General features: G+C 46.7%; 1 protein-coding gene across 7 annotated transcripts in view; it reads right to left on the bottom strand.

The window, feature by feature from the left end:
• LOC143804171 (uncharacterized) overlaps window positions 1-17731 on the bottom strand; it is a 108323-nt gene extending 90592 nt beyond the window's left edge. The window contains exons 1-3 of one of the 7 annotated variants that reach the window (XM_077281994.1): window positions 17626-17731; window positions 10517-10581; window positions 10377-10421 (exon numbers count right to left, since the gene is read on the bottom strand). In XM_077281994.1, coding sequence (XP_077138109.1) covers window positions 10377-10413 — 37 coding nt within the window. In that variant the 5' untranslated portion in view covers window positions 10414-10421; window positions 10517-10581; window positions 17626-17731. Of the gene's footprint in view, window positions 1-10376; window positions 10422-10516; window positions 10582-12197; window positions 12545-17008; window positions 17145-17625 lie in introns of those variants that run through there. The other 6 variants (XM_077281989.1, XM_077281988.1, XM_077281993.1 and 3 more) reach the window with 6 other exon arrangements.
• Window positions 17732-25688: the final 7957 nt, after the last annotated feature.

The following is a 25688-nucleotide window of genomic DNA, read 5'->3' as shown; positions in this document are numbered from 1 at the left end:
CACTATGGGGAGCTATGGTGCGTCTGATGGCACTGAAGGAGTTCTTCTGATCAGGTATCACAGACACCAATACATTTCACAGTCGGGCCTCCGGGGGGAGCTAAGGGTTCTATTCACTAGGCCACTCCCCACCATTGTGGGTAAACTGGGGGTCAGGCAGGAAGTTAGACAGAAAGCTGACTGGGTTGGAACCAGGCAACACCTTGTGGCAGAGGGTGTTGTGGGGGAAGATACAGTAGGGTCTCTGTCAGGGGTGGGATCCTGACAGAGGCTTGGCAACTTGAGAGAACGTAACGGGACCGTGCCTGCTCAGGATAGCGGCGGTGCCCAAGAAAGGATTAGAAGCGAGATAGATTGTGCTGAGTGAGAAACGAGATCAAAGCAATAAGGAGATTACCAGTAGGGGTCGTGCTGTAAGACAGAGGCAACATCCTACTGAGGCGCACAACCGGTGGCCGGAACGCCGAGAGAGTATTATAATATACAGCTTCAAGCAATACTCTAAACAGCGGCAGGACAGTCAGTCTAAGGCGGGCTGTCTCACTTAAATCACCTATGCAGTCTTGGGGGGCAACTTGTGGAGAGGGGCGACTCTAGGGTCCCGGAAGAGCTCCGAGCCTACCCGTCAAACGGGTGCCGTCCTAACCAGAACATCAGGGAGGGACGGAGGATTAGCAGAACATCATCTAATCGAGTTGTGAGGGAACTTAAGAAACAGACACAACAGTTGTGGGGACTTTCTGTAAGCACAGCAGGGAAGGACCACAACACATAGCGCTAGCAGGAAGGCGCAGATTTCCACCTGTGAAGAGAACTCTGGAGGTGCCATTGGACCGACCGGACTTGCGCAGCCTGGTGAACCGTATTCTGGACTGAGGACCTAGAGATCTTCAGTAAAGAGGTAAAGAGACTGCAACCTGGTGTCCTCGTTATTTACTGCACCGCACCACTACGGCATCTGCACCACCATCACCATCCACATCTATCCACATCTTTGACTGTGCGCCCCTCGGCAGGGTCACGGACCGGGGCCTAGCCACCGTGACAACCCCAGAGCAGAGACTCAGAAGCCCGGTACCGGGTACCCCTCGGCCCTGCGGCGGTGGGGGCGCTACATATGTGTGTATGTGTGTATGTATGTGTGTGTGTATGTATGTATGTGTGTATGTATGTATGTGTGTATGTCCGGGATTGGCATCTGAACCGTCGCAGCTACAGCCACAAAATTTTGCACGTCTGGACCCCGAGAGCGTCATAGGCTATGTTGTGAGGTGAAATTTTAACCCCGCGCTTTCCAATTCACCAAACAATTTTGCCCCTATCTACATAATGGGGAAAAAATGAAAGGAAAAGTGTTGGAGGCAAATTAACAGCTGCCAGATGTGAACAAGGGGGACTGTTATGACCCCAATGGCGAGGGTCTCAGAGGAACGTGGAAGTCTGCAGAATACAAAAATCCAGCTCATAGGGCAGTGGTAACTGGGTTGACCATATATCTACTCCTAACGCCAACACTAGAAGTAGCCGGGGATCATTCCTACGTTGATTCTAGATGACACGCGCCAGCCGGAGAATCTAGCTACCCCTAGTAGAGGAAAACAAAGACCTTTCTTGCCTCCAGAGAAGGGGACCCCAAAGCTGGATAGAAGCCCCCCACAAATAATGACGGTGAGGTAAGAGGAAATGACAAACACAGAAATGAACCAGGTTTAGCACAGAGAGGCCCGCTTACTGATAGCAGAATAAAGAAAGGTAACTTATATGGTCAACAAAAACCCTATCAAAATCCACACTGGAAATTCAAGAACCCCCGAACCGTCTAACGGTCCGGGGGGAGAACACCAGCCCCCTAGAGCTTCCAGCAAAGGTCAGGATGTAAATTTGGAACAAGCTGGACAAAAATACAAAACCAAAACAAATAGCAAAAAGCAAAAGGCAGACTTAGCTGATATAACTGGAACCAGGATCAGTAGACAAGAGCACAGCAGACTAGCTCTGATAACTACGTTGCCAGGCATTGAACTGAAGGTCCAGGGAGCTTATATAGCAACACCCCTAACTAACGACCCAGGTGCGGATAAAAGGAATGACAGAAAAACCAGAGTCAAAAAACTAGTAACCACTAGAGGGAGCAAAAAGCAAATTCACAACAGTACCCCCCCCCTTAGTGAGGGGTCTCCGAACCCTCACCACGACCACCAGGGCGATCAGGATGAGCGGCATGAAAGGCACGAACTAAATCGGCCGCATGAACATCAGAGGCGACCACCCAGGAATTATCCTCCTGACCATAGCCCTTCCACTTGACCAGGTACTGAAGCCTCCGCCTGGAGAGGCGAGAATCCAAGATCTTCTCCACCACGTACTCCAACTCGCCCTCAACCAACACCGGAGCAGGAGGCTCAGCAGAAGGAACTACAGGCACAATGTACCGCCGCAACAAGGACCTATGAAATACATTGTGAATAGCAAACGACACAGGAAGATCCAGACGAAAAGATACCGGATTAAGGATTTCCAATATCTTGTAAGGCCCAATAAAACGAGGTTTAAATTTGGGAGAGGAGACCTTCATAGGAACAAAGCGGGAAGAAAGCCATACCAAATCCCCAACGCGTAGTCGGGGACCCACACCGCGGCGGCGGTTGGCAAAGCGCTGAGCCTTCTCCTGTGACAACTTCAAGTTGTCCACCACATGATTCCAGATCTGCTGCAACCTATCCACCACAGAATCCACCCCAGGACAGTCAGAAGGCTCCACATGACCCGAAGAAAAGCGAGGATGGAAACCAGAGTTGCAGAAAAAAGGCGAAACCAAGGTGGCGGAACTAGCCCGATTATTAAGGGCAAACTCAGCCAACGGCAAGAATGTCACCCAATCGTCCTGATCAGCAGAGACAAAACACCTCAAATAAGCCTCCAAAGTCTGATTGGTTCGCTCCGTCTGTCCATTAGTCTGAGGATGGAAAGCAGACGAAAACGACAAATCAATGCCAATCCTACTACAAAAGGATCGCCAGAACCTGGAAACGAACTGGGATCCTCTGTCTGACACAATATTCTCAGGGATGCCGTGCAAACGAACCACGTTCTGGAAAAACACAGGAACCAGATCGGAAGAGGAAGGCAGCTTAGGCAAAGGAACCAAATGGACCATCTTGGAGAAGCGATCACATATCACCCAGATAACGGACATGCCCTGAGATAGCGGAAGATCAGAAATGAAATCCATGGAGATATGTGTCCAAGGTCTCTTCGGGACAGGCAAGGGCAAGAGCAAACCGCTGGCATGAGAACAGCAAGGCTTAGCTCGAGCACAAGTCCCACAGGACTGCACAAATGACCGCACATCCCTTGACAAGGAAGGCCACCAAAAGGACCTGGCCACCAGATCTCTGGTGCCAAAAATTCCCGGGTGACCTGCCAACACCGAGGAATGAACCTCGGAAATGACTCTGCTGGTCCACTTATCCGGGACAAACAGTCTGTCAGGTGGACAAGACTCAGGCCTATCAGCCTGAAATCTCTGCAACACACGTCGCAGATCCGGAGAAATAGCTGACAAGATAACTCCATCTTTAAGAATACCAACAGGATCAGCGACTCCAGGAGCATCAGGCACAAAGCTCCTAGAAAGAGCATCGGCCTTCACATTCTTTGAACCTGGTAAATACGAGACAACAAAATCAAAGCGGGAGAAAAACAATGACCAGCGGGCCTGTCTCGGATTAAGGCGTTTAGCAGACTCGAGATACATCAGATTTTTGTGATCAGTCAAGACCACCACACGATGCTTAGCACCCTCGAGCCAATGACGCCACTCCTCAAATGCCCATTTCATGGCCAACAACTCCCGATTGCCCACATCATAATTTCGCTCGGCAGGCGAAAACTTCCTAGAGAAAAAGGCACAAGGTTTCATAACAGAGCAACCAGGGCCTCTCTGCGACAAAACGGCCCCTGCCCCAATCTCCGAAGCATCCACCTCAACCTGAAAGGGAAGTGAGACGTCAGGCTGGCACAAAACAGGCGCCGAAGTAAACCGGCGTTTCAACTCCTGGAAAGCCTCCACGGCAGCAGGAGCCCAGTTAGCTACATCGGAGCCCTTCTTGGTCATATCCGTCAAAGGTTTCACAATGCTAGAAAAATTAGCGATAAAACGACGGTAGAAGTTAGCGAAGCCCAAGAACTTCTGAAGACTCTTAACTGACGAGGGCTGAGTCCAATCAAGAATAGCTCGGACCTTGACTGGGTCCATCTCCACAGCAGAAGGGGAAAAAATGAACCCCAAAAAGGGAACCTTCTGTACACCAAAGAGACACTTTGAGCCCTTGACAAACAAAGAATTTTCACGCAAAATTTTAAAGACCAACCTGACCTGCTCCACATGCGAATCCCAATTATCAGAAAAAACCAAAATATCATCCAGATAAACAATCAAAAATTTATCCAGATACTTCCGGAAAATGTCATGCATAAAGGACTGAAAAACTGAAGGCGCATTGGAGAGCCCAAAAGGCATCACCAAGTACTCAAAATGACCTTCGGGCGTATTGAATGCGGTTTTCCATTCATCACCTTGCTTAATGCGCACAAGGTTGTACGCACCACGAAGGTCTATCTTGGTGAACCACTTGGCACCCTTAATCCGGGCAAACAAGTCAGACAACAGCGGTAAAGGATACTGAAATTTGACAGTGATCTTATTTAAAAGCCGATAATCAATACAAGGTCTCAAAGATCCGTCCTTTTTTGCCACAAAAAAGAATCCCGCACCAAGAGGGGAAGAAGACGGACGAATATGTCCTTTCTCCAGAGACTCCTTGATATATGAACGCATAGCGGTATGTTCAGGTACCGACAGATTAAACAGTCTTCCCTTAGGAAATTTACTGCCTGGGATCAAATCTATAGCACAGTCACAGTCCCTATGAGGAGGCAGTGCACTGGACTCAGACTCACTGAAGACATCCTGATAATCAGACAAATACTCCGGAACTTCCGAAGGCGTAGAAGAAGCAATAGACACAGGCAGGGAATCCCCATGAATACCACGACAGCCCCAACTTGAGACTGACATAGCCTTCCAGTCCAGGACTGGATTATGGGTCTGTAACCATGGCAGCCCTAAAACAACCAAATCATGCATTTTATGTAAAACCAGGAAACGTATCACCTCGCGGTGTTCAGGAGTCATGCACATGGTAACCTGTGTCCAATACTGCGGTTTATTTGCTGCCAATGGTGTAGCATCAATACCCCTAAGAGGAATAGGATTTTCTAATGGTTCAAGAGTAAAACCACAGCGCTTAGCAAATGAGAGATCCATGAGACTCAGGGCAGCACCTGAATCTACAAACGCCATGACAGGATAAGATGACAGTGAGCAAATCAAAGTTACAGACAGAATAAATTTAGGTTGCAAATTACCAACGGTGACAGGACTGACAACCTTAGCTATACGTTTAGAGCATGCTGAGATAACATGTGTAGAATCACCACAGTAGTAGCACAAGCCATTCCGGCGTCTATGAATTTTCCGCTCATTTCTAGTCAGGATTCTATCACATTGCATTAAATCAGGTGTCTGTTCAGACAACACCATGAGGGAATTTGCGGTTTTTCTATCACATTGCACCGAATTAGGTGTCTGTTCAGACAACACCATGAGGGAATTTGCGGTTTTGCGCTCCCGCAACCGCCGGTCAATTTGAATAGCCAGTGCCATAGTATCATTCAGACCTGTGGGAATGGGAAAACCCACCATAACATTCTTAATGGCTTCAGAAAGGCCATTTCTAAAATTAGCGGCCAGTGCACACTCGTTCCAATGTGTCAGCACGGACCATTTCCGAAATTTTTGGCAATACACTTCAGCCTCGTCCTGCCCCTGAGACATAGCCAGCAAGGCCTTTTCTGCCTGAATCTCAAGATTGGGTTCCTCATAAAGTAAACCGAGCGCCAGAAAAAACGCATCAAGATCAGCCAATGCCGGATCTCCTGGTGCCAGCGAAAAAGCCCAATCCTGAGGGTCGCCCCGTAAGAACGAAATAACAATTTTTACTTGCTGAGCAGAATCTCCAGATGAACAGGGTCTCAGGGACAAAAACAATTTACAATTATTCACGAAATTCCTAAACTTAAACCTGTCTCCGGAAAACAGTTCAGGAATCGGTATTTTAGGTTCTGACATAGGATTTCTGATAACATAGTCTTGTATGCCCTGCACACGAGTAGCCAGCTGGTCCACACTTGTAATCAAGGTCTGGACATTCATGTCTGCAGCAAGCATAGCCACTCTGAGGTAAAGGGGAAGAAGAAAAAAAAAAAAAAAAAAAAAAAAAAACTCAGAATCTTCTTTCTTATAATCCCTCTTCTGCAATGCATTAAACATTTAATACTGGCCTGGCAAACTGTTATGACCCCAATGGCGAGGGTCTCAGAGGAACGTGGAAGTCTGCAGAATACAAAAATCCAGCTCATAGGGCAGTGGTAACTGGGTTGACCATATATCTACTCCTAACGCCAACACTAGAAGTAGCCGGGGATCATTCCTACGTTGATTCTAGATGACACGCGCCAGCCGGAGAATCTAGCTACCCCTAGTAGAGGAAAACAAAGACCTTTCTTGCCTCCAGAGAAGGGGACCCCAAAGCTGGATAGAAGCCCCCCACAAATAATGACGGTGAGGTAAGAGGAAATGACAAACACAGAAATGAACCAGGTTTAGCACAGAGAGGCCCGCTTACTGATAGCAGAATAAAGAAAGGTAACTTATATGGTCAACAAAAACCCTATCAAAATCCACACCGGAAATTCAAGAACCCCCGAACCGTCTAACGGTCCGGGGGGAGAACACCAGCCCCCTAGAGCTTCCAGCAAAGGTCAGGATGTAAATTTGGAACAAGCTGGACAAAAATACAAAACCAAAACAAATAGCAAAAAGCAAAAGGCAGACTTAGCTGATATAACTGGAACCAGGATCAGTAGACAAGAGCACAGCAGACTAGCTCTGATAACTACGTTGCCAGGCATTGAACTGAAGGTCCAGGGAGCTTATATAGCAACACCCCTAACTAACGACCCAGGTGCGGATAAAAGGAATGACAGAAAAACCAGAGTCAAAAAACTAGTAACCACTAGAGGGAGCAAAAAGCAAATTCACAACAGGGGACTTAAAGAATGAGAGCGATGGCGCCAAAGAGTATATACTGTACAGTTGCTAAGGTGGGGCCCCGACATGGGATAATCACCACACCACCACGGGGATATGAACACACACACAAAATGCGCCACACACTACCACGTGCTCGAATACATATACCACCCTCAGCACACATTTCACCACACATACACCAACCTCGCCACATAAAAGTCGAAACACAAAAGTCGCCGCTCAAAACTCGCCACGCGCAAAACTCTCCACATGCAAAACTCGCCACACGTGCAAAACTCACCTCATGGAAAACTCGCCACACGCAAAACTTGCACACGCGGAAAAATTGCCACATGCACAAAAGTTGCAACACATGCAAAAGTTGCCTCACACAAAACTTGCACATACTCAAAAGGCACCACACATAAAACTCGCCACACACAAAACTCGCCATGCGCAAAACTTGCTGCGCACAACTTGCTACACTAACCTGTCACATGCAACTCGACACACAATAAGTTGCTACACGCATGTCGCCACACAAAACTCATCTCACAAAAGTCGCTACATGCATGTCACCACACGCAACTCAACACACACAACTTGACACACGAAACTCACCCTAAAACACACACAAGTCTGGTATTATCCTTCAAAAATAAAAATCTGATTAATAAGCAGACAAACTACAAGAGCAACAAATGTACCATATAGGAATCCGGCAGCTGTCAGTCACATGACCAGTCTATTATGTGTATGTGTGAGCTAATATATACTGCCAGGGGGTGGGCTTACTGTTGGCTGGAGATTTATCAGGCTGCCAATTTAGCTTACAAATAATGAGGTAAAAATACTGACCAAATAACGTGTGAACGAGGTCTAATACAGGAGATGACATACAGATATATACTATATACAGGAGGAGATGACACACAGATATATACTATATACAGGAGGAGATGACACACAGATATATACTATATACAGGAGGAGATGACACACAGGTATATACTATTTACAGGGGAGATGACACACAGGTATATACTATATACAGGAGGAGATGACACACAGATATATACTATATACAGGAGAGATGACACACAGGTATATACTATATAGAGGAGGAGATGACACACAGATATATACTATATACAGGAGGAGATGACATACAGGTATATACTATATACAGGAGGAGATGACACACAGGTATATACTATATACAGGAGCAGATTACCTACAGGTATATAGTATATACAGGAGGAGATGACATACAGGTATATGCTATGTATTGGAGATGACATACAGGTATATACTATATACAGGAGGAGATGACACACAGATATATACTATATATAGGTGAGATGACACACAGGTATATACTATATACAGGAGATTACATACAGGTATATACTATATATAGGAGGAGATGACATACAGGTATATACTATATACAGGGGAGATGACACACAGCAGGTATATACTATATACAGGGGAGATGACATACAGGTATATACTATATACAGGAGATGACATACAGGTGTATACTATATATAAGGGAGATGACAAACATGTATATACTGAGGTGAAAATGAGAGGTGTGAGGTGAAAATAAAAAGGTGTGAGTGCAAAATGAGAGGAGTGAAGGAAAATAGTGGAGTGATCGGAAAATGACAGATGTGAGGTCGAAATGACAAGTGTTAGGGGGGAATGAGAGGAGTGAGGGGGAAAATAAGAGGAGTGAGGGGGAAAATGAGAGGTGTGAGGGAGAAAATGAGAGATGTGAGGGGGAAAATGAAAGATGTGATGGGGAAAATGAGAGGCGTGATGGGAAAATAAGAGAAGTGAGGTGCTATAACTAACCACAGATATTTACTATGCCCAGGCAACGCCGGGCTCTTCAGCTAGTCCTACATAAATCAACCCAAGCAATATGGGAATGGAATAGATATTTGTGGCAGCACGGTGGCTCAGTGGTTAGCACTGTATGGTGGCTCAGTGGTTAGCACTGTATGGTGGCTCAGTGGTTAGCACTGATTAGGGGCTCAGTGATTAGCTCTGTTGCTTTACAGCACTGGACTTTTGGGGTTTTTATCCCACCAAGGACAACATGTGCAGTGAGTTTGTGGGTTTTGTGGGTTTCCCCTGGGTTCTCCGGTTTCCTCCCACATTCCAAATATTTATAGGGAATCTAGATTGAGAGCCCCGATGTGGACAGCGATGATGATGTCGGTACAGCGCTGCGTAATATGATGGCAGAATATAAGCAAAGCAAAATAAATGTCTAGACAAAATCTTTCAACATTAAAGCAATAATATAATACAAAAACATTTCTCTACTTAAATGATAAAAAATACCTAATTACAAATATCACTCAAATTAGTACAAAATTACAAAGGAATCCTCAATACAAAGAAAAAAAAAAATCACGCATATAGTCAACGGTAAACACCTAATCAAAACATGATTCTAAAGAGTGGCTTTACCTAATGATGCTGATTGGTGTAACCGCTCTTGTGCAAACACCTTGACGTGTTTCCTTTGTCAGAAGGTCCTGACAAAGATTGTGAAACCCCCATGTGATTGCACAAGAGTGATTACACCAATCAGCATCATTAGGTAGAGCCACTCTTTAGAATCATGTTTTGATCAGGTGTTTATCGTTTATTTTTCTGACCGGCATATAATTATGCTGTATTTCTAATCATGACTATATATTAGCTTCATTTATTTACAATTTACAAATGTACTTCTTTGAGCCCAGTTGCTTCTAATATGTAGCTGAAATTTGATGCATCATTACCTATAGGTTTTGTTGCTATTACCTCTCTTTTGTGTTTTTTAGAGGTTTTTTTGTCTGTTCTGGGAATTCCTTTGTATTTTTGTTCTGATTTATTTTTGTGATTAATAAGATTTTATTTTTATTATTTATGTATACAAATATGTTTTGATTTGATTTTCTTGGTTTAATTTTCTTTCAAATAAAGTATATTTAATTTAGACGATGAATGCAAATCATGACATTAAATTGCAACATGAAAGGAGTTGGAAAGCTGGAGCCGGAGCAGGACAGGGAAACTATTTATGATTATAAAGTTAATTGCACAACTAGGAGTAAAGTTTGCCCCCATTGCGGTCCCCATAGCTTGCAACATTTACTGATGTTTTTACAGGTCACTGAACTTTTTTTTTTCTATTTAGCTTATCGTATTTTCTATTTACCCCCAGTTTGGTCACTGTATGGCTCTGAACAATCCATCTCTAGACCTGTGAACACAGTTAAGTGGAAATACAAAACATTTAATAGCATGGTGTCAGCACATGTACAGATGGGAGATTATTGTGTGCGTTGCATTACATACTGGATTGACAGCTTCTACAGGATTCTGTGGTCTCCTGGGAATGATTTTCATCTTCTGAGGGTGATCTGAGGAAAAAGAATTAAATGTCTGTGATCACATTGAGTGTTTGAGGCAGTGTAGCAGCCTCTGGATTAATAATTCTGCTACATATCTTCATGCAGTAATGACCATAACACCTTCCGCTACATGATATATCATTAAGTCATGCAGCAGATGCAAGAGTATGGAGTGGGCTCAGGATCCTTGCCCACTCCCTGCACGGCGGATGCTGGCTGTGCCATACAGCCAAGGAGCTAAGCTACGATCGTTGCTGTTGACCCCATTAAAAGCTGCTGTAAATCCCTTACAGTAACATTTAATAACATTTAAGGCCCATGGTCTCGAGATCGTGCCGTTTTAAGTGCAGTATGCTCACACTGCAGGATATAGAGCGATCAGATGATTGCATGTTCAAGTTTTGTAAGGGAACTAAAAAAATAATAACAAAAACAAAAAAAAACACTTCAAATCTTTCCCTTTTTTCACCATAAAAAAAGCTAAAGAAATTTGTTACCGCCACATCCATTAAAGTCCCATCTATCAACATATATAGAATTAAAAATTGTTTAACCAGTAGAGTAAACACTGCAAAGCAAAAAAGAAATAAAAACACCAGAATTACCATTTTCATCACTGCACCTCCCCTCACACAGCATCAAGGATGAAAAAATAAGAAGTTACCGGTCTCGGAAAATGGTGACACAAACCAAAGGTGTTAATGTTTTTCCCAGTAAAATAAAACCACCTTATGAATTTGATATCTTTGTAATCGTTCTGACCTGAAAAATCATGTTACAAAAAAACAATGGCAGTATTACGTTTTTTTTACATTTCCCCACTCTTGGAAATTCTTTTCTCATTTTTTCAGTATATTATATGGTATTCAAAACTACTACAAGTTATGGCTGTTGGAAAATGGGAAGGAAAAATTTACTGCTGGTTAAAAGGGTTATCCACTGCATGAAACGTTATTCTCAGACCCAGGGTGGTGTAAGAAGTAATCATGAGGCGCTGCCGGCCTGCACAGAGCCCATATATTGTTCTGGCACAGGGGCCCCGGATGTCAGGGGGCCACATCGACCTCCACAGCAGGGGCGATTGTGCATTGTAATACTGAGTGGCAGGTTGGATGCCTGCACCGCCATCCATTTATTCTCTATGGGGCTGTCTGGAGGGGGCACAGGAGACTGGAGGAGACAGAGGAGCCTGGAGGAGGAGGATAGAGTCTGGGGGAGAATAGAGGAGTCTGGAGGAGGAGGACAGAGGAGTCTGGAGGGGACAGAGGAGTCTGGAGAGGGATGACTGCTCGGAGATTTAGTTTTCAAAATTGATTAATAAAAAACAAATTGAACATGAAAGCAGATGAAGAGTCAGCCGAGCCGATCATTCAAGTGTTTGGAGGAGTCGGGAGAGATCGCTGATGGCCGCGGAAGCATTCAGTCTCTGACTCCCTAACGAGTAGATCAGGAGCCCCCTGCTCGTCAGTACGGGTCTGACACTGATTTTATAATGAGTTATGAACAGAATATAAAGTAAAAAATATTTCAAAGAAATGGAGAAGACAGAAAAGCCCTCAGGACATGAAATGGTTAAATAACTTATGTATTTTTACAAAGTACGAAGCTTAAAGATAAATTGACACCTGGACAAAAGCCGTGAAACGCGTCTCCGCTCTGACAACATGGCTGCCGCCCCCTCGCTCTGCCGGCTCTTCCTGTTACTGAGGAGGAGCAGAGTTCTTGGCGCCTTTTTACAAATCCACAAACAACGCAGGTTATTCGAGTGTCACATATGTTGCAGAGTGCGTCTTCTTGCAGTCACGCTGTAGTTACGAGCGCTTCAATCAGCAAGATATCTTGAGTAAACAGTATTTACTTCATACTGGATAAACATGAGATACAATTCAGTGTCACACAATCCGCGCACTGAGGCATATACATTCATGAAGAAGAAGGAATAATCAGGAAGTAAGAAAAAAAAACAACAATTGAGAGTTTCCCTCCCCACATTACAGCAAGTATATAACTTTACACACTATCGCCATCTGCTGTCTGGTTAGTGTAAAGTCCTCCTTTCACTTATAATAAGTCCTAATCTGTTGCATATGCCAACAACATAGTCCCGACGTCCACAGCTGTAAGAATGTGTCCAGGGTGGGGGAGGACGGGGGTCCAATATAGTCTCATCCTCACCTCCACCTGTTATCCCTCCGTGTCACCCTATGTGCACCGCTATCATCCCCCTATGTGCACTGCTACCGTGTTTCCCCGAAAGTAAGACAGTGTCATACATTCTTTTTACCACTCAAAAGTCCCAGTATGTCTTACTTTCGGGGTATGTCTTATATTGGAAAAAAATGTCGATTTTTGTTTTAACCATAAAATTAAAGGGCACCTGTCACCCCGTTTTTTCAGTATGAGATAAAAATACTGTTAAATAGGGCCTGAGCTGTGTATTACAATAGTGTATTTTGTGGACCCCGATTCCCCACCTATGCTGCCAAAATACGTTACCAAAGTAGCCGTTTTCTCCTGTCAATCAGGCTGGTCTGGTCAGATGGGCGTGGTGTCTTCCCCCAGATCTTGCTTAGTTTTCCGTTGGTGGCGTAGTGGTGTGCGCATGTCCAAGGTCCCAAATCCACTGCACAGGGGAGTTAAAAGAGCGCGATGTGCGTTATTTCCCTGTTGATCGGTGGGGGCGGCCATATTCCTGCAGATGGAGATCGCGGCGGCCATTTTCCTGAAGCAGAGTTCGCATCTCGGCTTCAGGAAAATGGCCGCCGCGATCTCCATCTGCGCACGCGCGGCATCCCGCGGCCATTTTCCTGAAGCCGCGGCCAGCAGAGCGCCGCTTCTGCGCACGCACGGCCAAAGGAATATGGCCGCCCCCACCGATCAACAGGGAAATAACGCACATCGCGCTCTTTCTACTCCCCTGTGCAGTGGATTCGGGACCTTGGGCATGCGCAAACCACTACGCCACCAACGGAAAACTATGCAAGATCTGGGGGAAGACACCACGCCCATCTGACCAGACCAGCCTGATTGACAGGCGAAAACGGCTACTTTGGTAACGTATTTCGGCAGCATAGGTGGCGAATCGGGGTCCACAAAATACACTGTTGTAATGCACAGCTCAGGCCCTATTTAACAGTATTTTTATCTCATACGGAAAAAACGGGGTGACAGGTGCCCTTTAACATTTATTAACAACCTGAACAGTATGGTATTCACCACAAAACAGTTTTATAAAAGCAAATGCCAAGAATGTCTTGTTACAACCGTATCATGACGGTATTTCCATGTATAACATGTAAAACAATGAAAAACGGTAAGAACAAACAGTCTGAATATGTTATACTGGAAGATAAAACAGATTTATTCCATGACAACCATACAGCCCCATACAGCCTCCCATAGGGTAACAGCCCCATACAGTATCCCACAGCAATCGCAGCAAGTCTCCATGCAATGTACCGTATGGGGACTTGCCGCGATTGCGCCGTAAGTGTGCCGCAAGTTAAGGAAACTTTACATGGTGCATTTTGTGAATTGCTTACTTGGTACCGTAATGGCGATCGGATCAATTCCTCTGCGGTGCTGGGTAGAGGTGTGGCTTCTTCTTCCTCATGCAGGAGCCGCTGGGCCAATCAGAGGGGCCACCAGCGGCTGCACATGAGGGCACTGAGGCTGCGTGTTTTTGTACCTTATGTTGCCCATGGTCCTGATGGACCACGGACAACATTACTGCTGCTCCTACAGCCTCCACATCCCTCCGCTCATTCCGCTCCAGATCCGTCCGCATCCCGCTCTAAGGGCTCATTTCCACATGCGAGGCACAAGTCCGTATCGCGCATGTGGAAACCAAGCTGTGGAGCCAGCACTCCAGAGCGGAACGTGCGGCAGCATAGGAACACATGGAGCTACACGCTCCGCTCCAAAGTGCCGGCGCCAGAGCTGGGTTTCCACATGCGCGATACGGACTTGTGCCTCGCATGTGAAAATGAGCCCTAACCACCCGCATCCCGCAGTTAATGCAGCAAAAGGTACCGGTACTACCATATGGCTTATATTTTTCCAACGTACAGTTTACTGTGTCTTACTTTCGGGGTGCGTCTTACATTAGCCGACCCCGCTAAAACCCCCACTACGTCTTACTATCGGGGGTGTCTTACTGTCGAGGAAACACGGTATCATCCCCCATTGTCACAGTATCATCCCCCATTGTCACTGTCATCCCTCCTTGTCCCTGTATCATGACCCATTGTCACCGCATCATCCCCCATTGTCCCTGTATCGTCCCCCATTGTCCCTGTATCATCCCCCATTGTCCCTGTATCATCCCCCATTGTCACCGCATCATCTCCCATTGTCACCGCATCATCCCCCATTGTCACCGCACCATCCCCCATTGTCACCGCATCATCCCTCATTGTCACCGCATCATCCCCCATTGTCCCTGTATCATCACCCATTGTCCCTGTATCATCCCCCATTGTCACCGCATCATCCCCCATTGTCCCTGTATCATCCCCCATTGTCACAGCATCATCCCCATTGTCCCTGTATCATCCCCCATTGTCACCGCATCATCCCCCATTGTCCCTGTATCATCCCCCATTGTCACAGCATCATCCCCATTGTCCCTGTATCATCACCCATTGTCCCTGTATCATCCCCCATTGTCACCGCATCATCCCCCATTGTCACTGTGTCATCCCTCATTGTCACCGCATCATCCCCCATTGTCCCTGTATCGTCCCTCATTGTCACCGCATCATCCCCCATTGTCCCTGTATCGTCCCTCATTGTCACCGCATCATCCCCCATTGTCCCTGTATCGTCCCTCATTGTCACCGCATCATCCCCCATTGTCCCTGTATCGTCCCTCATTGTCACCACATCATCCCCCATTGTCCCTGTATCGTCCCTCATTGTCACATCACCCCCATTGTCCCTGTATCGTCCCTCATTGTCACCGCATCATCCCCCATTGTCCCTGTATCATCCCCCATTGTCCTTGTATCATCCCCCATTGTCCCTGTATCGTCCCTCATTGTCACATCACCCCCATTGTCCCTGTATCGTCCCTCATTGTCACCGCATCATCCCCCATTGTCCCTGTATCGTCCTTCATTGTCACCGCATCATCCCCCATTGTCCCTGTATCGTCCCTCATTGTCACCGCATCATCCCCCATTGTCCCTGTATCGTCCCTCATTGTCACCGCATCATCCCCCATTGTCCCTGTATCATCCCTCATTGTCACCGCATCCTCCCCCATTGTCCCTGTATCGTCCCTCATTGTCACCGCATCATCCCCCATTGTCACCGCATCATCCCCCATTGTTACCGCATCATCCCCCATTGTCCCTGTATTGTCCCTCATTGTCACCGCATCATCCCCCATTGTCCCTGTATCATCCCCCATTGTCCTTGTATCATCCCCCATTGTCCTTGTATCGTCCCTCATTGTCACCGCATCATCCCCCATTGTCCCTGTATCGTCCCTCATTTTCACCGCATCATCCCCCATTGTCCCTGTATCGTCCCTCATTGCCACCGCATCATCCCCCATTGTCCCTGTATCGTCCCTCATTGTCACCGCATCATCCCCCATTGTCCCTGTATCTTCCCTCATTGTCACCGCATCATCCCCCATTGTCCCTGTATCGTCCCTCATTGTCACCGCATCATCCCCCATTGTCCCTGTATCATCCCCCATTGTCCTTGTATCATCCCCCATTGTCCCTGTATCGTCCCTCATTGTCATCGCATCATCCCCCATTGTCCCTGTATCGTCCCTCATTGTCACCGCATCATCCCCCATTGTCCCTGTATCATCCCCCATTGTCCTTGTATTATCCCCCATTGTCCCTGTATCGTCCCTCATTGTCATCGCATCATCCCCCATTGTCCCTGTATCGTCCCTCATTGTCACCGCATCATCCCCCATTGTCCCTGTATCGTCCCTCATTGTCACCACATCATCCCCCATTGTCCCTGTATCATCCCTCATTGTCACCGCATCCTCCCCCATTGTCCCTGTATCGTCCCTCATTGTCACCGCATCATCCCCCATTGTCCCTGTATCGTCCCTCATTGTCACCGCATCATCCCCCATTGTCCCTGTATCGTCCCTCATTGTCACCGCATCATCCCCCATTGTCCCTGTATCGTCCCTCATTGTCACCGCATCATCCCCCATTGTCCCTGTATCATCCCTCATTGTCACCGCATCATCCCCCATTGTCCCTGTATCGTCCCTCATTGTCACCGCATCATCCCCCATTGTCCCTGTATCGTCCCTCATTGTCACCGCATCATCCCCCATTGTCCCTGTATCATCCCTCATTGTCACCGCATCATCCCCCATTCCTGCAGACATTTCCCGTCTCACCTGTTGTCCCTCCATGTCCCCCTATGTGCACCCACCGTTATCATCCCCCATTACCTGTTGTCACTTTGTTCCATTTCTCTGATCAGCAGGGTCCTCACAGGTGAGATATGGGGGAGCGATGTCCGGAGATCTCCAGATTACAAATTAATGTCCACAGATCAATGCCTGAAATCTGAGAGGTGAACACGGCTCCTCCTCTTGGGTTTTGCTGCAGAAACTTTCACTTTTAGAAATCTGACTTCTAGTTTCCAGGAAAACAAAACTGTATAGAAAGAGGAAGATAGATCTACTGTGATTACCCCCTCTCTCACCTGGTGGACGTAATCGCTGCACAGTATTTCACCTTCCAGCACGACATGGACTGATGGTAGTGAAAGGGTTAATCACAGTAAATCCAGAGCAAAGCTTCGTCATCCGATGTAAATGTGAAACGGAGAGCGCTGCTCTGCGATATTAATTCTGCTATTATATTTATTTGTACAAACAAATCGGTAGTCACTTTTCATTAATGTATTACGGAGAACTTTTTACTCCAATTTTACAAACTGACGCTCATGGAACACTTGCAAATTCTGGAGGAAATGGTTAAACATGAACTAAACTTTTTTCTGTAAATGCAATTTTTGATCAGCGTTTGCAAAGTGGTGAATCTTTGTAACATACTCCATCACCTTATTCTGCTTCCTTTTTCCCATGCTCCATGATGAAAGTGCTGTTTTATCTGGACGATTCATGCACTTAGAGCAGCTCCTACTCCAGTGTGATGTTCTCTGCTCCCCTCCCCAGGATAAGAGGGTGAGTGTAACAAGTAGTGTCTGGTGATGGGGGGAGTGTAACAAGTAGTGTCTGGTGATGGGGGGAGTGTAACAAGTAGTGTCTGGTGATGGGGGAGTGTAACAAGTAGTGTCTGGTGATGGGGGGAGTGTAACAAGTAGTGTCTGGTGATGGGGGGAGTGTAACAAGTAGTGTCTGGTGATGGGGGAGTGTAACAAGTAGTGTCTGGTGATGGGGGGAGTGTAACAAGTAGTGTCTGGTGATGGGGGGAGTGTAACAAGTAGTGTCTGGTGATGGGGGGAGTGTAACAAGTAGTGTCTGGTGATGGGGGAGTGTAACAAGTAGTGTCTGGTGATGGGGGGAGTGTAACAAGTAGTGTCTGGTGATGGGGGGAGTGTAACAAGTAGTGTCTGGTGATGGGGGAGTGTAACAAGTAGTGTCTGGTGATGGGGGGAGTGTAACAAGTAGTGTCTGGTGATGGGGGGAGTGTAACAAGTAGTGTCTGGTGATGGGGGAGTGTAACAAGTAGTGTCTGGTGATGGGGGGAGTGTAACAAGTAGTGTCTGGTGATGGGGGGAGTGTAACAAGTAGTGTCTGGTGATGGGGGGAGTGTAACAAGCAGTGTCTGGTGATGGGGGGAGTGTAACAAGTAGTGTCTGGTGATGGGGGGAGTGTAACAAGTAGTGTCTGGTGATGGGGGGAGTGTAACAAGTAGTGTCTGGTGATGGGGGGAGTGTAACAAGTAGTGTCTGGTGATGGGGGGAGTGTAACAAGTAGTGTCTGGTGATGGGGGGAGTGTAACAAGTAGTGTCTGGTGATGGGGGGAGTGTAACAAGTAGTGTCTGGTGATGGGGGGAGTGTAACAAGTAGTGTCTGGTGATGGGGGGAGTGTAACAAGCAGTGTCTGGTGATGGGGGGAGTGTAACAAGTAGTGTCTGGTGATGGGGGAGTGTAACAAGTAGTGTCTGGTGATGGGGAGTGTAACAAGTAGTGTCTGGTGATGGGGGGAGTGTAACAAGCAGTGTCTGGTGATGGGGGGAGTGTAACAAGTAGTGTCTGGTGATGGGGGGAGTGTAACAAGTAGTGTCTGGTGATGGGGAGTGTAACAAGTAGTGTCTGGTGATGGGGGGAGTGTAACAAGCAGTGTCTGGTGATGGGGGGAGTGTAACAAGTAGTGTCTGGTGATGGGGGGAGTGTAACAAGCAGTGTCTGGTGATGGGGGGAGTGTAACAAGTAGTATCTGGTGATGGGGGGAGTGTAACAAGTAGTGTCTGGTGATGGGGGGAGTGTAACAAGTAGTGTCTGGTGATGGGGGGGCACACTGGAGTGTGGATCCTTGGAAGGGCTGCTCTGAGTGCAGGGACAAGGCAGATAAAACAGCTCCTTCAGAGCAGTGTGGAGTTTAGGAAATAAGATAAAGTAATGGAGAATATTGCAAAGATTCAGGACACCACAAAGACTGATCAAAAACTAAATACATAAAAGTTTAGTTTCTTCTTAAGAAATATGTTGCTCAGCAGTTGGGAAGTAAAGTGCATGGAAAATGTGCACAGATACATTAGTAACTATGGACCATGGAGCTTTGCAGCCCACGAGGACACTCACAATTTTTAGCCTCCCCCATACAGACCCCCCAGCACATAAGGCAGAAGCCCCGAAGAAACAATTAGACAGTACATTAAAGGAATAGCGGATAATTACTGAGGGAGCATTGTGCACGTGTTCTTCAGAGCGCTGGATTCACGATTATCTCACAGTGTAAACTGGCATTTCAATCATGTGATGAACGAGCAAAACGCTTGTTCATGGGGTAAAATGATCTTTTGCGCAGTACAAAAAAATAATTGCTCTCAACCGTGTATCAACCGGAGTAAACAGAACTTGTGCTGTCGATAACCATGGCGGCCTGTGCACACGGATATGATGCAGATCACTCGGTGCACACAGATATCATACAGATCACTCGGTGCACATGGATACGATACAGATCTCTCTGTGCACATGGATATCATACAGATCACTCGGTGCACATGGATATGATACAGATCACTCGGTGCACACAGATATCATACAGATCACTCGGTGCACACGGATATGTTACAGATCACTCGGTGCACACAGATATCATACAGATCACTCGGTGCACACGGATATGTTACAGATCACTCGGTGCACACAGATATCATACAGATCACTCGGTGCACACGGATATGTTACAGATCACTCGGTGCACACAGATATCATACAGATCACTCGGTGCACACGGATATGATGCAGATCACTCTGTGCACACGGATATGATACAGATCACTCGGTGCACATGGATATGATGCAGATCACTCGGTGCACACAGATATGTTACAGATCACTCGGTGCACACGGATATGTTACAGATCACTCGGTGCACATGGATATCATACAGATCACTCGGTGCACACGGATATGTTACAGATCACTCGGTGCACACGGATATGATGCAGATCACTCGGTGCACATGGATATGATGCAGATCACTCTGTGCACACGGATATGATACAGATCACTCGGAGAACACGGATATGTTACAGATCACTCGGTGCACACAGATATGTTACAGATCACTCGGTGCACACGGATATGTTACAGGTCACTCGGTGCACACGGATATGTTACAGGTCACTCAGTGCACATGGATATGTTACAGATCACTCGGTGCACACAGATATGTTACAGATCACTCGGAGAACACGGATATGTTACAGATCACTCGGAGAACACGGATATGTTGCAGATCACTCGGTGCACACGGATATGTTACAGATCACTCGGTGCACATGGATATGATGCAGATCACTCTGTGCACACGGATATGATACAGATCACTCGGAGAACACGGATATGTTACAGATCACTCGGTGCACACAGATATGTTACAGATCACTCGGTGCACACGGATATGTTACAGATCACTCGGTGCACACGGATATGTTACAGATCACTCGGTGCACACGGATATGTTACAGGTCACTCGGTGCACACGGATATGTTACAGATCACTCGGTGCACACGGATATGTTACAGATCACTCGGTGCACATGGATATGATACAGATCACTCGGTGCACATGGATATGATGCAGATCACTCTGTGCACACGGATATGTTACAGATCACTAGGTGCACATGGATATGTTATAGATTGCTCTGTGCACATGGATATGACACAGATCTCTCGGTGCACAGGAGTTGTTTCTCTCCGGCAGGATCTCCGGGGTTCCACTAATCCTGAGAGCTGGGATCTGTGATGTCATACACCTTCTGGCCTTGGAGTTGGCCAAATCCATGTATACCTCGTGTGTTAGGCTGGACCCCCAGCATTCAGTTCGTCCACATCCGCGTCCGGCTGGACCCCAGCATTCAGCGTGTCCACTGTTATGATCCTTAGTGGTTGAGGATCACAAAATACTCCAGCTAAGTAACAAAACATTGGACAAGCTCTAGAGAGGTGGCAAACTGGACTGACCGCAAATCTGAACCTATCCAACACACTAAAGGTAGCCGGTGAACGTGTCTAAAATCCTAGACGTCTCGAGCCAGCCTGAGGAACTAACTACCCCTAGAGAGAAAGAAAGACCTCACTTGCCTCCAGAGAAATAATCCCCAAAGATATAGAAGCCCCCAACAAATAATAATGGTGAGGTAAGAGGAAGGCACATACACAGGGGTGAAAGCAGATTCAGCAAATGAGGCCCACTAATACTAGATAGCAGAAAATAGAAAAGGGGTCTGTGCGGTCAGTAAAAAACCCTCACAAAATATCCACACTGAGATTTCAAGAACCCCCGCACCAACTAACGGTGTGGGGGGAGTGTCATGAATCCCAATGGCTAGGGATAGCACAGGACAAGCAAGGTACAAATATAAAACGGACGAGCTCTAGGGTGATGGAACCTGGGCTGACCGCTGCCCTACGCCTGACAAACGCAACTAGAGATAGCCAGGGAGCGTGCCTACGTTGGTTCTAGACGCCACGCACCAGCCTAAGAGCTAACTAGCACTGCAGAGAAAATAAAGACCTCACTTGCCTCCAGAGGAATGAACCCCAAAAGGTATAGTTGCCCCCCACATGTATTGACGGTGAAATGAGAGGAAGGCACACACATAGAGATGATATATATAGGTTTAGCAAATAGAGGCCCGCTGTAAACTAGAAAGCAGAACGATACAAAAGGGGTCTGAGCGGTCAGCAAAAAACCCTAATCAAAAAAAACATCCTGAGATTACAAGAACCCATGTGCCAACTCATGGCACATGGGGAGAACCTCAGTCCACTAGAGCTACCAGCTAGCATAGAGACATAATAAGCAAGCTGGACAAAAAAACCAAACAACTGAAAATCAGCACTTAGCTTATCCTGAAAGATCTGGGAGCAGGTAGGCAGGAACCAAACAGAGCACATCTGAATACATTTATAGCCGGCAAGGGAATGACAGAAAGGCCAGGTAAAATAGGAAACACCCAGCCTCTGATGGACAGGTGGAAACCAAAGGCCGCAACCCACCAAAGTCACCCAGTACCAGCAGTAACCACCAGAGGGAGCCCACAAACAGAATCCACAACAGTACCCCCCCCTTGAGGAGGGGTCACCGAACCCTCACGAGAACCCCCAGGGCGATCAGGGTGAGCTCTATGGAAGGCGCGGACCAAATCAGTCGCATGAACATCGGAGGCGACCACCCAGGAATTATCCTCCTGACCATAACCCTTCCACTTAACCAAATACTGGAGTTTGCGTCTGGAAACACGAGAATCCAAGATCTTCTCAACAACATACTCCAATTCTCCCTCCACCAGCACCGGAGCAGGAGGCTCAACCGAAGGAACAACGGGCACCTCATACCTCCGCAACAACGATCGATGGAACACATTATGAATAGCAAACGATGCTGGGAGATCCAAACGAAAAGATACAGGGTTAAGAATCTCCGAGATCCTATAAGGACCGATGAACCGAGGCTTGAACTTAGGAGAAGAGACCTTCATAGGGACAAAACGAGAAGACAACCACACCAAATCCCCAACAAGAAGTCGGGGACCCACGCGGCGACGGCGATTAGCAAACTGCTGAGTCTTCTCCTGAGATAACTTCAAATTGTCCACCACCTGGTTCCAAATCTGATGTAGCCTGTCCACCACCACGTCCACTCCAGGACAATCCGAAGACTCCACCTGACCAGAGGAAAAACGAGGATGAAACCCCGAATTACAAAAAAAAGGAGAGACCAACGTGGCAGAATTAGCCCGATTATTAAGAGCAAATTCGGCCAGTGGCAAAAAAGCAACCCAGTCATCTTGATCAGCAGAAACAAAACACCTCAAATAAGTTTCCAAGGTCTGATTAGTTCGCTCCGTCTGGCCATTCGTCTGAGGATGGAATGCAGACGAGAAAGACAAATCAATGCCCATCTTGGCACAAAACGTCCGCCAAAATCTAGACACAAACTGGGATCCCCTGTCAGAAACGATATTCTCCGGAATCCCATGCAAACGAACCATGTTCTGAAAAAATAAAGGGACCAACTCAGAGGAGGAAGGCAACTTAGGCAAGGGCACCAAATGAACCATCTTAGAAAAGCGGTCACACACAACCCAGATAACGGACATTTTCTGTGAAACCGGGAGATCAGAAATAAAATCCATGGAAATGTGCGTCCAAGGCCTCTTCGAGATGGGCAAGGATAACAACAACCCACTGGCCCGAGAACAGCAAGGCTTAGCTCGAGCACACACTTCACAAGACTGCACAAAGGTACGCACATCCCTAGACAAGGAAGGCCACCAAAAAGACCTGGCCACCAAGTCTCTAGTACCAAATATTCCAGGATGACCAGCCAACACAGAAGAATGGACCTCGGAGATGACTCTACTGGTCCAATCATCCGGAACAAACAGTCTTTCTGGTGGACAACGATCCGGTTTATCCACCTGAAACTCCTGCAATGCACGTCGCAAGTCTGGAGATACGGCGGACAATATTACCCCATCCCTAAGGATACCAGTAGGCCCAGAGTCTCCAGGAGAGTCAGGCACAAAACTCCTGGAAAGAGCATCTGCCTTCACATTCTTTGAACCTGGCAGGTATGAAACCACGAAATTGAAACGAGAAAAAAACAACGACCAACGAGCCTGTCTAGGATTCAAACGCCTGGCAGACTCAAGGTAAATGAGATTCTTGTGATCAGTCAAGACCACCACACGATGTTTAGCACCCTCAAGCCAATGACGCCACTCCTCAAATGCCCACTTCATGGCCAAAAGCTCCCGATTACCCACATCATAATTGCGCTCGGCGGGCGAGAATTTTCTAGAGAAGAATGCACATGGCTTCATCACCGAGCCATTAGAACTTCTCTGTGACAAAACCGCCCCCGCTCCAATCTCGGAAGCATCAACCTCAACCTGAAAAGGAAGTGAAACATCTGGTTGACACAACACAGGAGCAGAAGAAAACCGGCGCTTAAGTTCCTGAAAGGCCCCCACGGCCGCAGGAGACCAATCAGCAACATCAGCACCCTTTTTAGTCAAATCAGTCAAAGGTTTAACAATACTGGAAAAATTAGCAATGAACCGACGATAAAAATTAGCAAACCCCAAGAACTTCTGTAGGCTCTTAACAGATGTAGGTTGTGTCCAGTCACAAATTGCCTGAACCTTGACGGGATCCATCTCAATAGTAGAAGGAGAAAAAATGTACCCCAAAAAAGAAATCTTCTGGACTCCGAAGAGACACTTTGAGCCCTTCACAAACAGAGAATTGGCCCGCAGAACCTGAAACACCTTCCTGACCTGTAGAACATGGGACTCCCAGTCATCAGAAAACACCAAAATATCATCCAAATACACAATCATAAACTTATCCAGATATTCACGGAAAATATTGTGCATAAAGGACTGAAAGACTGACGGAGCATTGGAGAGTCCAAAAGGCATTACCAAATACTCAAAATGGCCCTCAGGCGTATTAAATGCGGTTTTCCACTCATCACCCTGTTTTATCCGCACCAGATTATACGCACCGCGAAGATCTATCTTAGTGAACCACCTAGCCCCCTTAATGCGAGCAAACAAATCAGTCAATAATGGCAATGGATACTGATACTTGACTGTAATCTTATTCAGAAGGCGATAATCTATACAAGGCCTCAGGGAACCATCCTTTTTTGCCACGAAAAAAAAACCTGCTCCCAGAGGGGACGAAGATGGACGAATATGTCCCTTTTCCAAGGACTCCTTAATATAATTCCGCATAGCAGTATGCTCTGGCAGTGACAGATTAAATAAACGACCCTTAGGGAACTTACTGCCAGGAATCAATTCTATAGCACAGTCACAATCTCTATGAGGAGGGAGCGAATTGAGCTTAGGCTCCTCAAAAACATCCCTATAGACAAAAACGCAGGGATCTCAGAAGGAGTAGATGAAGCGATTGAAATCGGAGGTGCATCATCATGAACCCCCTGACATCCCCAGCTTAACACAGACATTGTTTTCCAGTCCAGGACAGGATTATGAGTTTGTAACCATGGCAGACCCAGCACTAGTACATCATGTAAATTATACAGTACAAGGAAGCAAATCACCTCCTGATGAACGGGAGTCATGCGCATGGTCACTTGTGTCCAATACTGCGGTTTATTCATAGCCAATGGTGTAGAGTCAATTCCCTTCAGAGGAATAGGAACTTCCAGAGGCTCCAGACTAAAACCGCAGCGTTTAGCAAATGACCAATCCATAAGACTCAGGGCAGCGCCCGAATCCACATAGGCATCAACGGAAATGGAAGACAGTGAAAAAATCAGAGTCACAGACAAAATGAACTTAGGCTGCAGAGTACCAATGGCAAAAGATTTATCAAGCTTTTTTGTGCGTTTAGAGCATGCTGATATAACATGAGCTGAATCACCACAATAAAAACACAATCC

The sequence above is a fragment of the Ranitomeya variabilis genome, chromosome 2 (assembly GCF_051348905.1).
Source record: "Ranitomeya variabilis isolate aRanVar5 chromosome 2, aRanVar5.hap1, whole genome shotgun sequence".
NCBI classification, from domain to species: domain Eukaryota; kingdom Metazoa; phylum Chordata; class Amphibia; order Anura; family Dendrobatidae; genus Ranitomeya; species Ranitomeya variabilis.
This window is presented reverse-complemented; position numbering and strand designations above follow the sequence as displayed.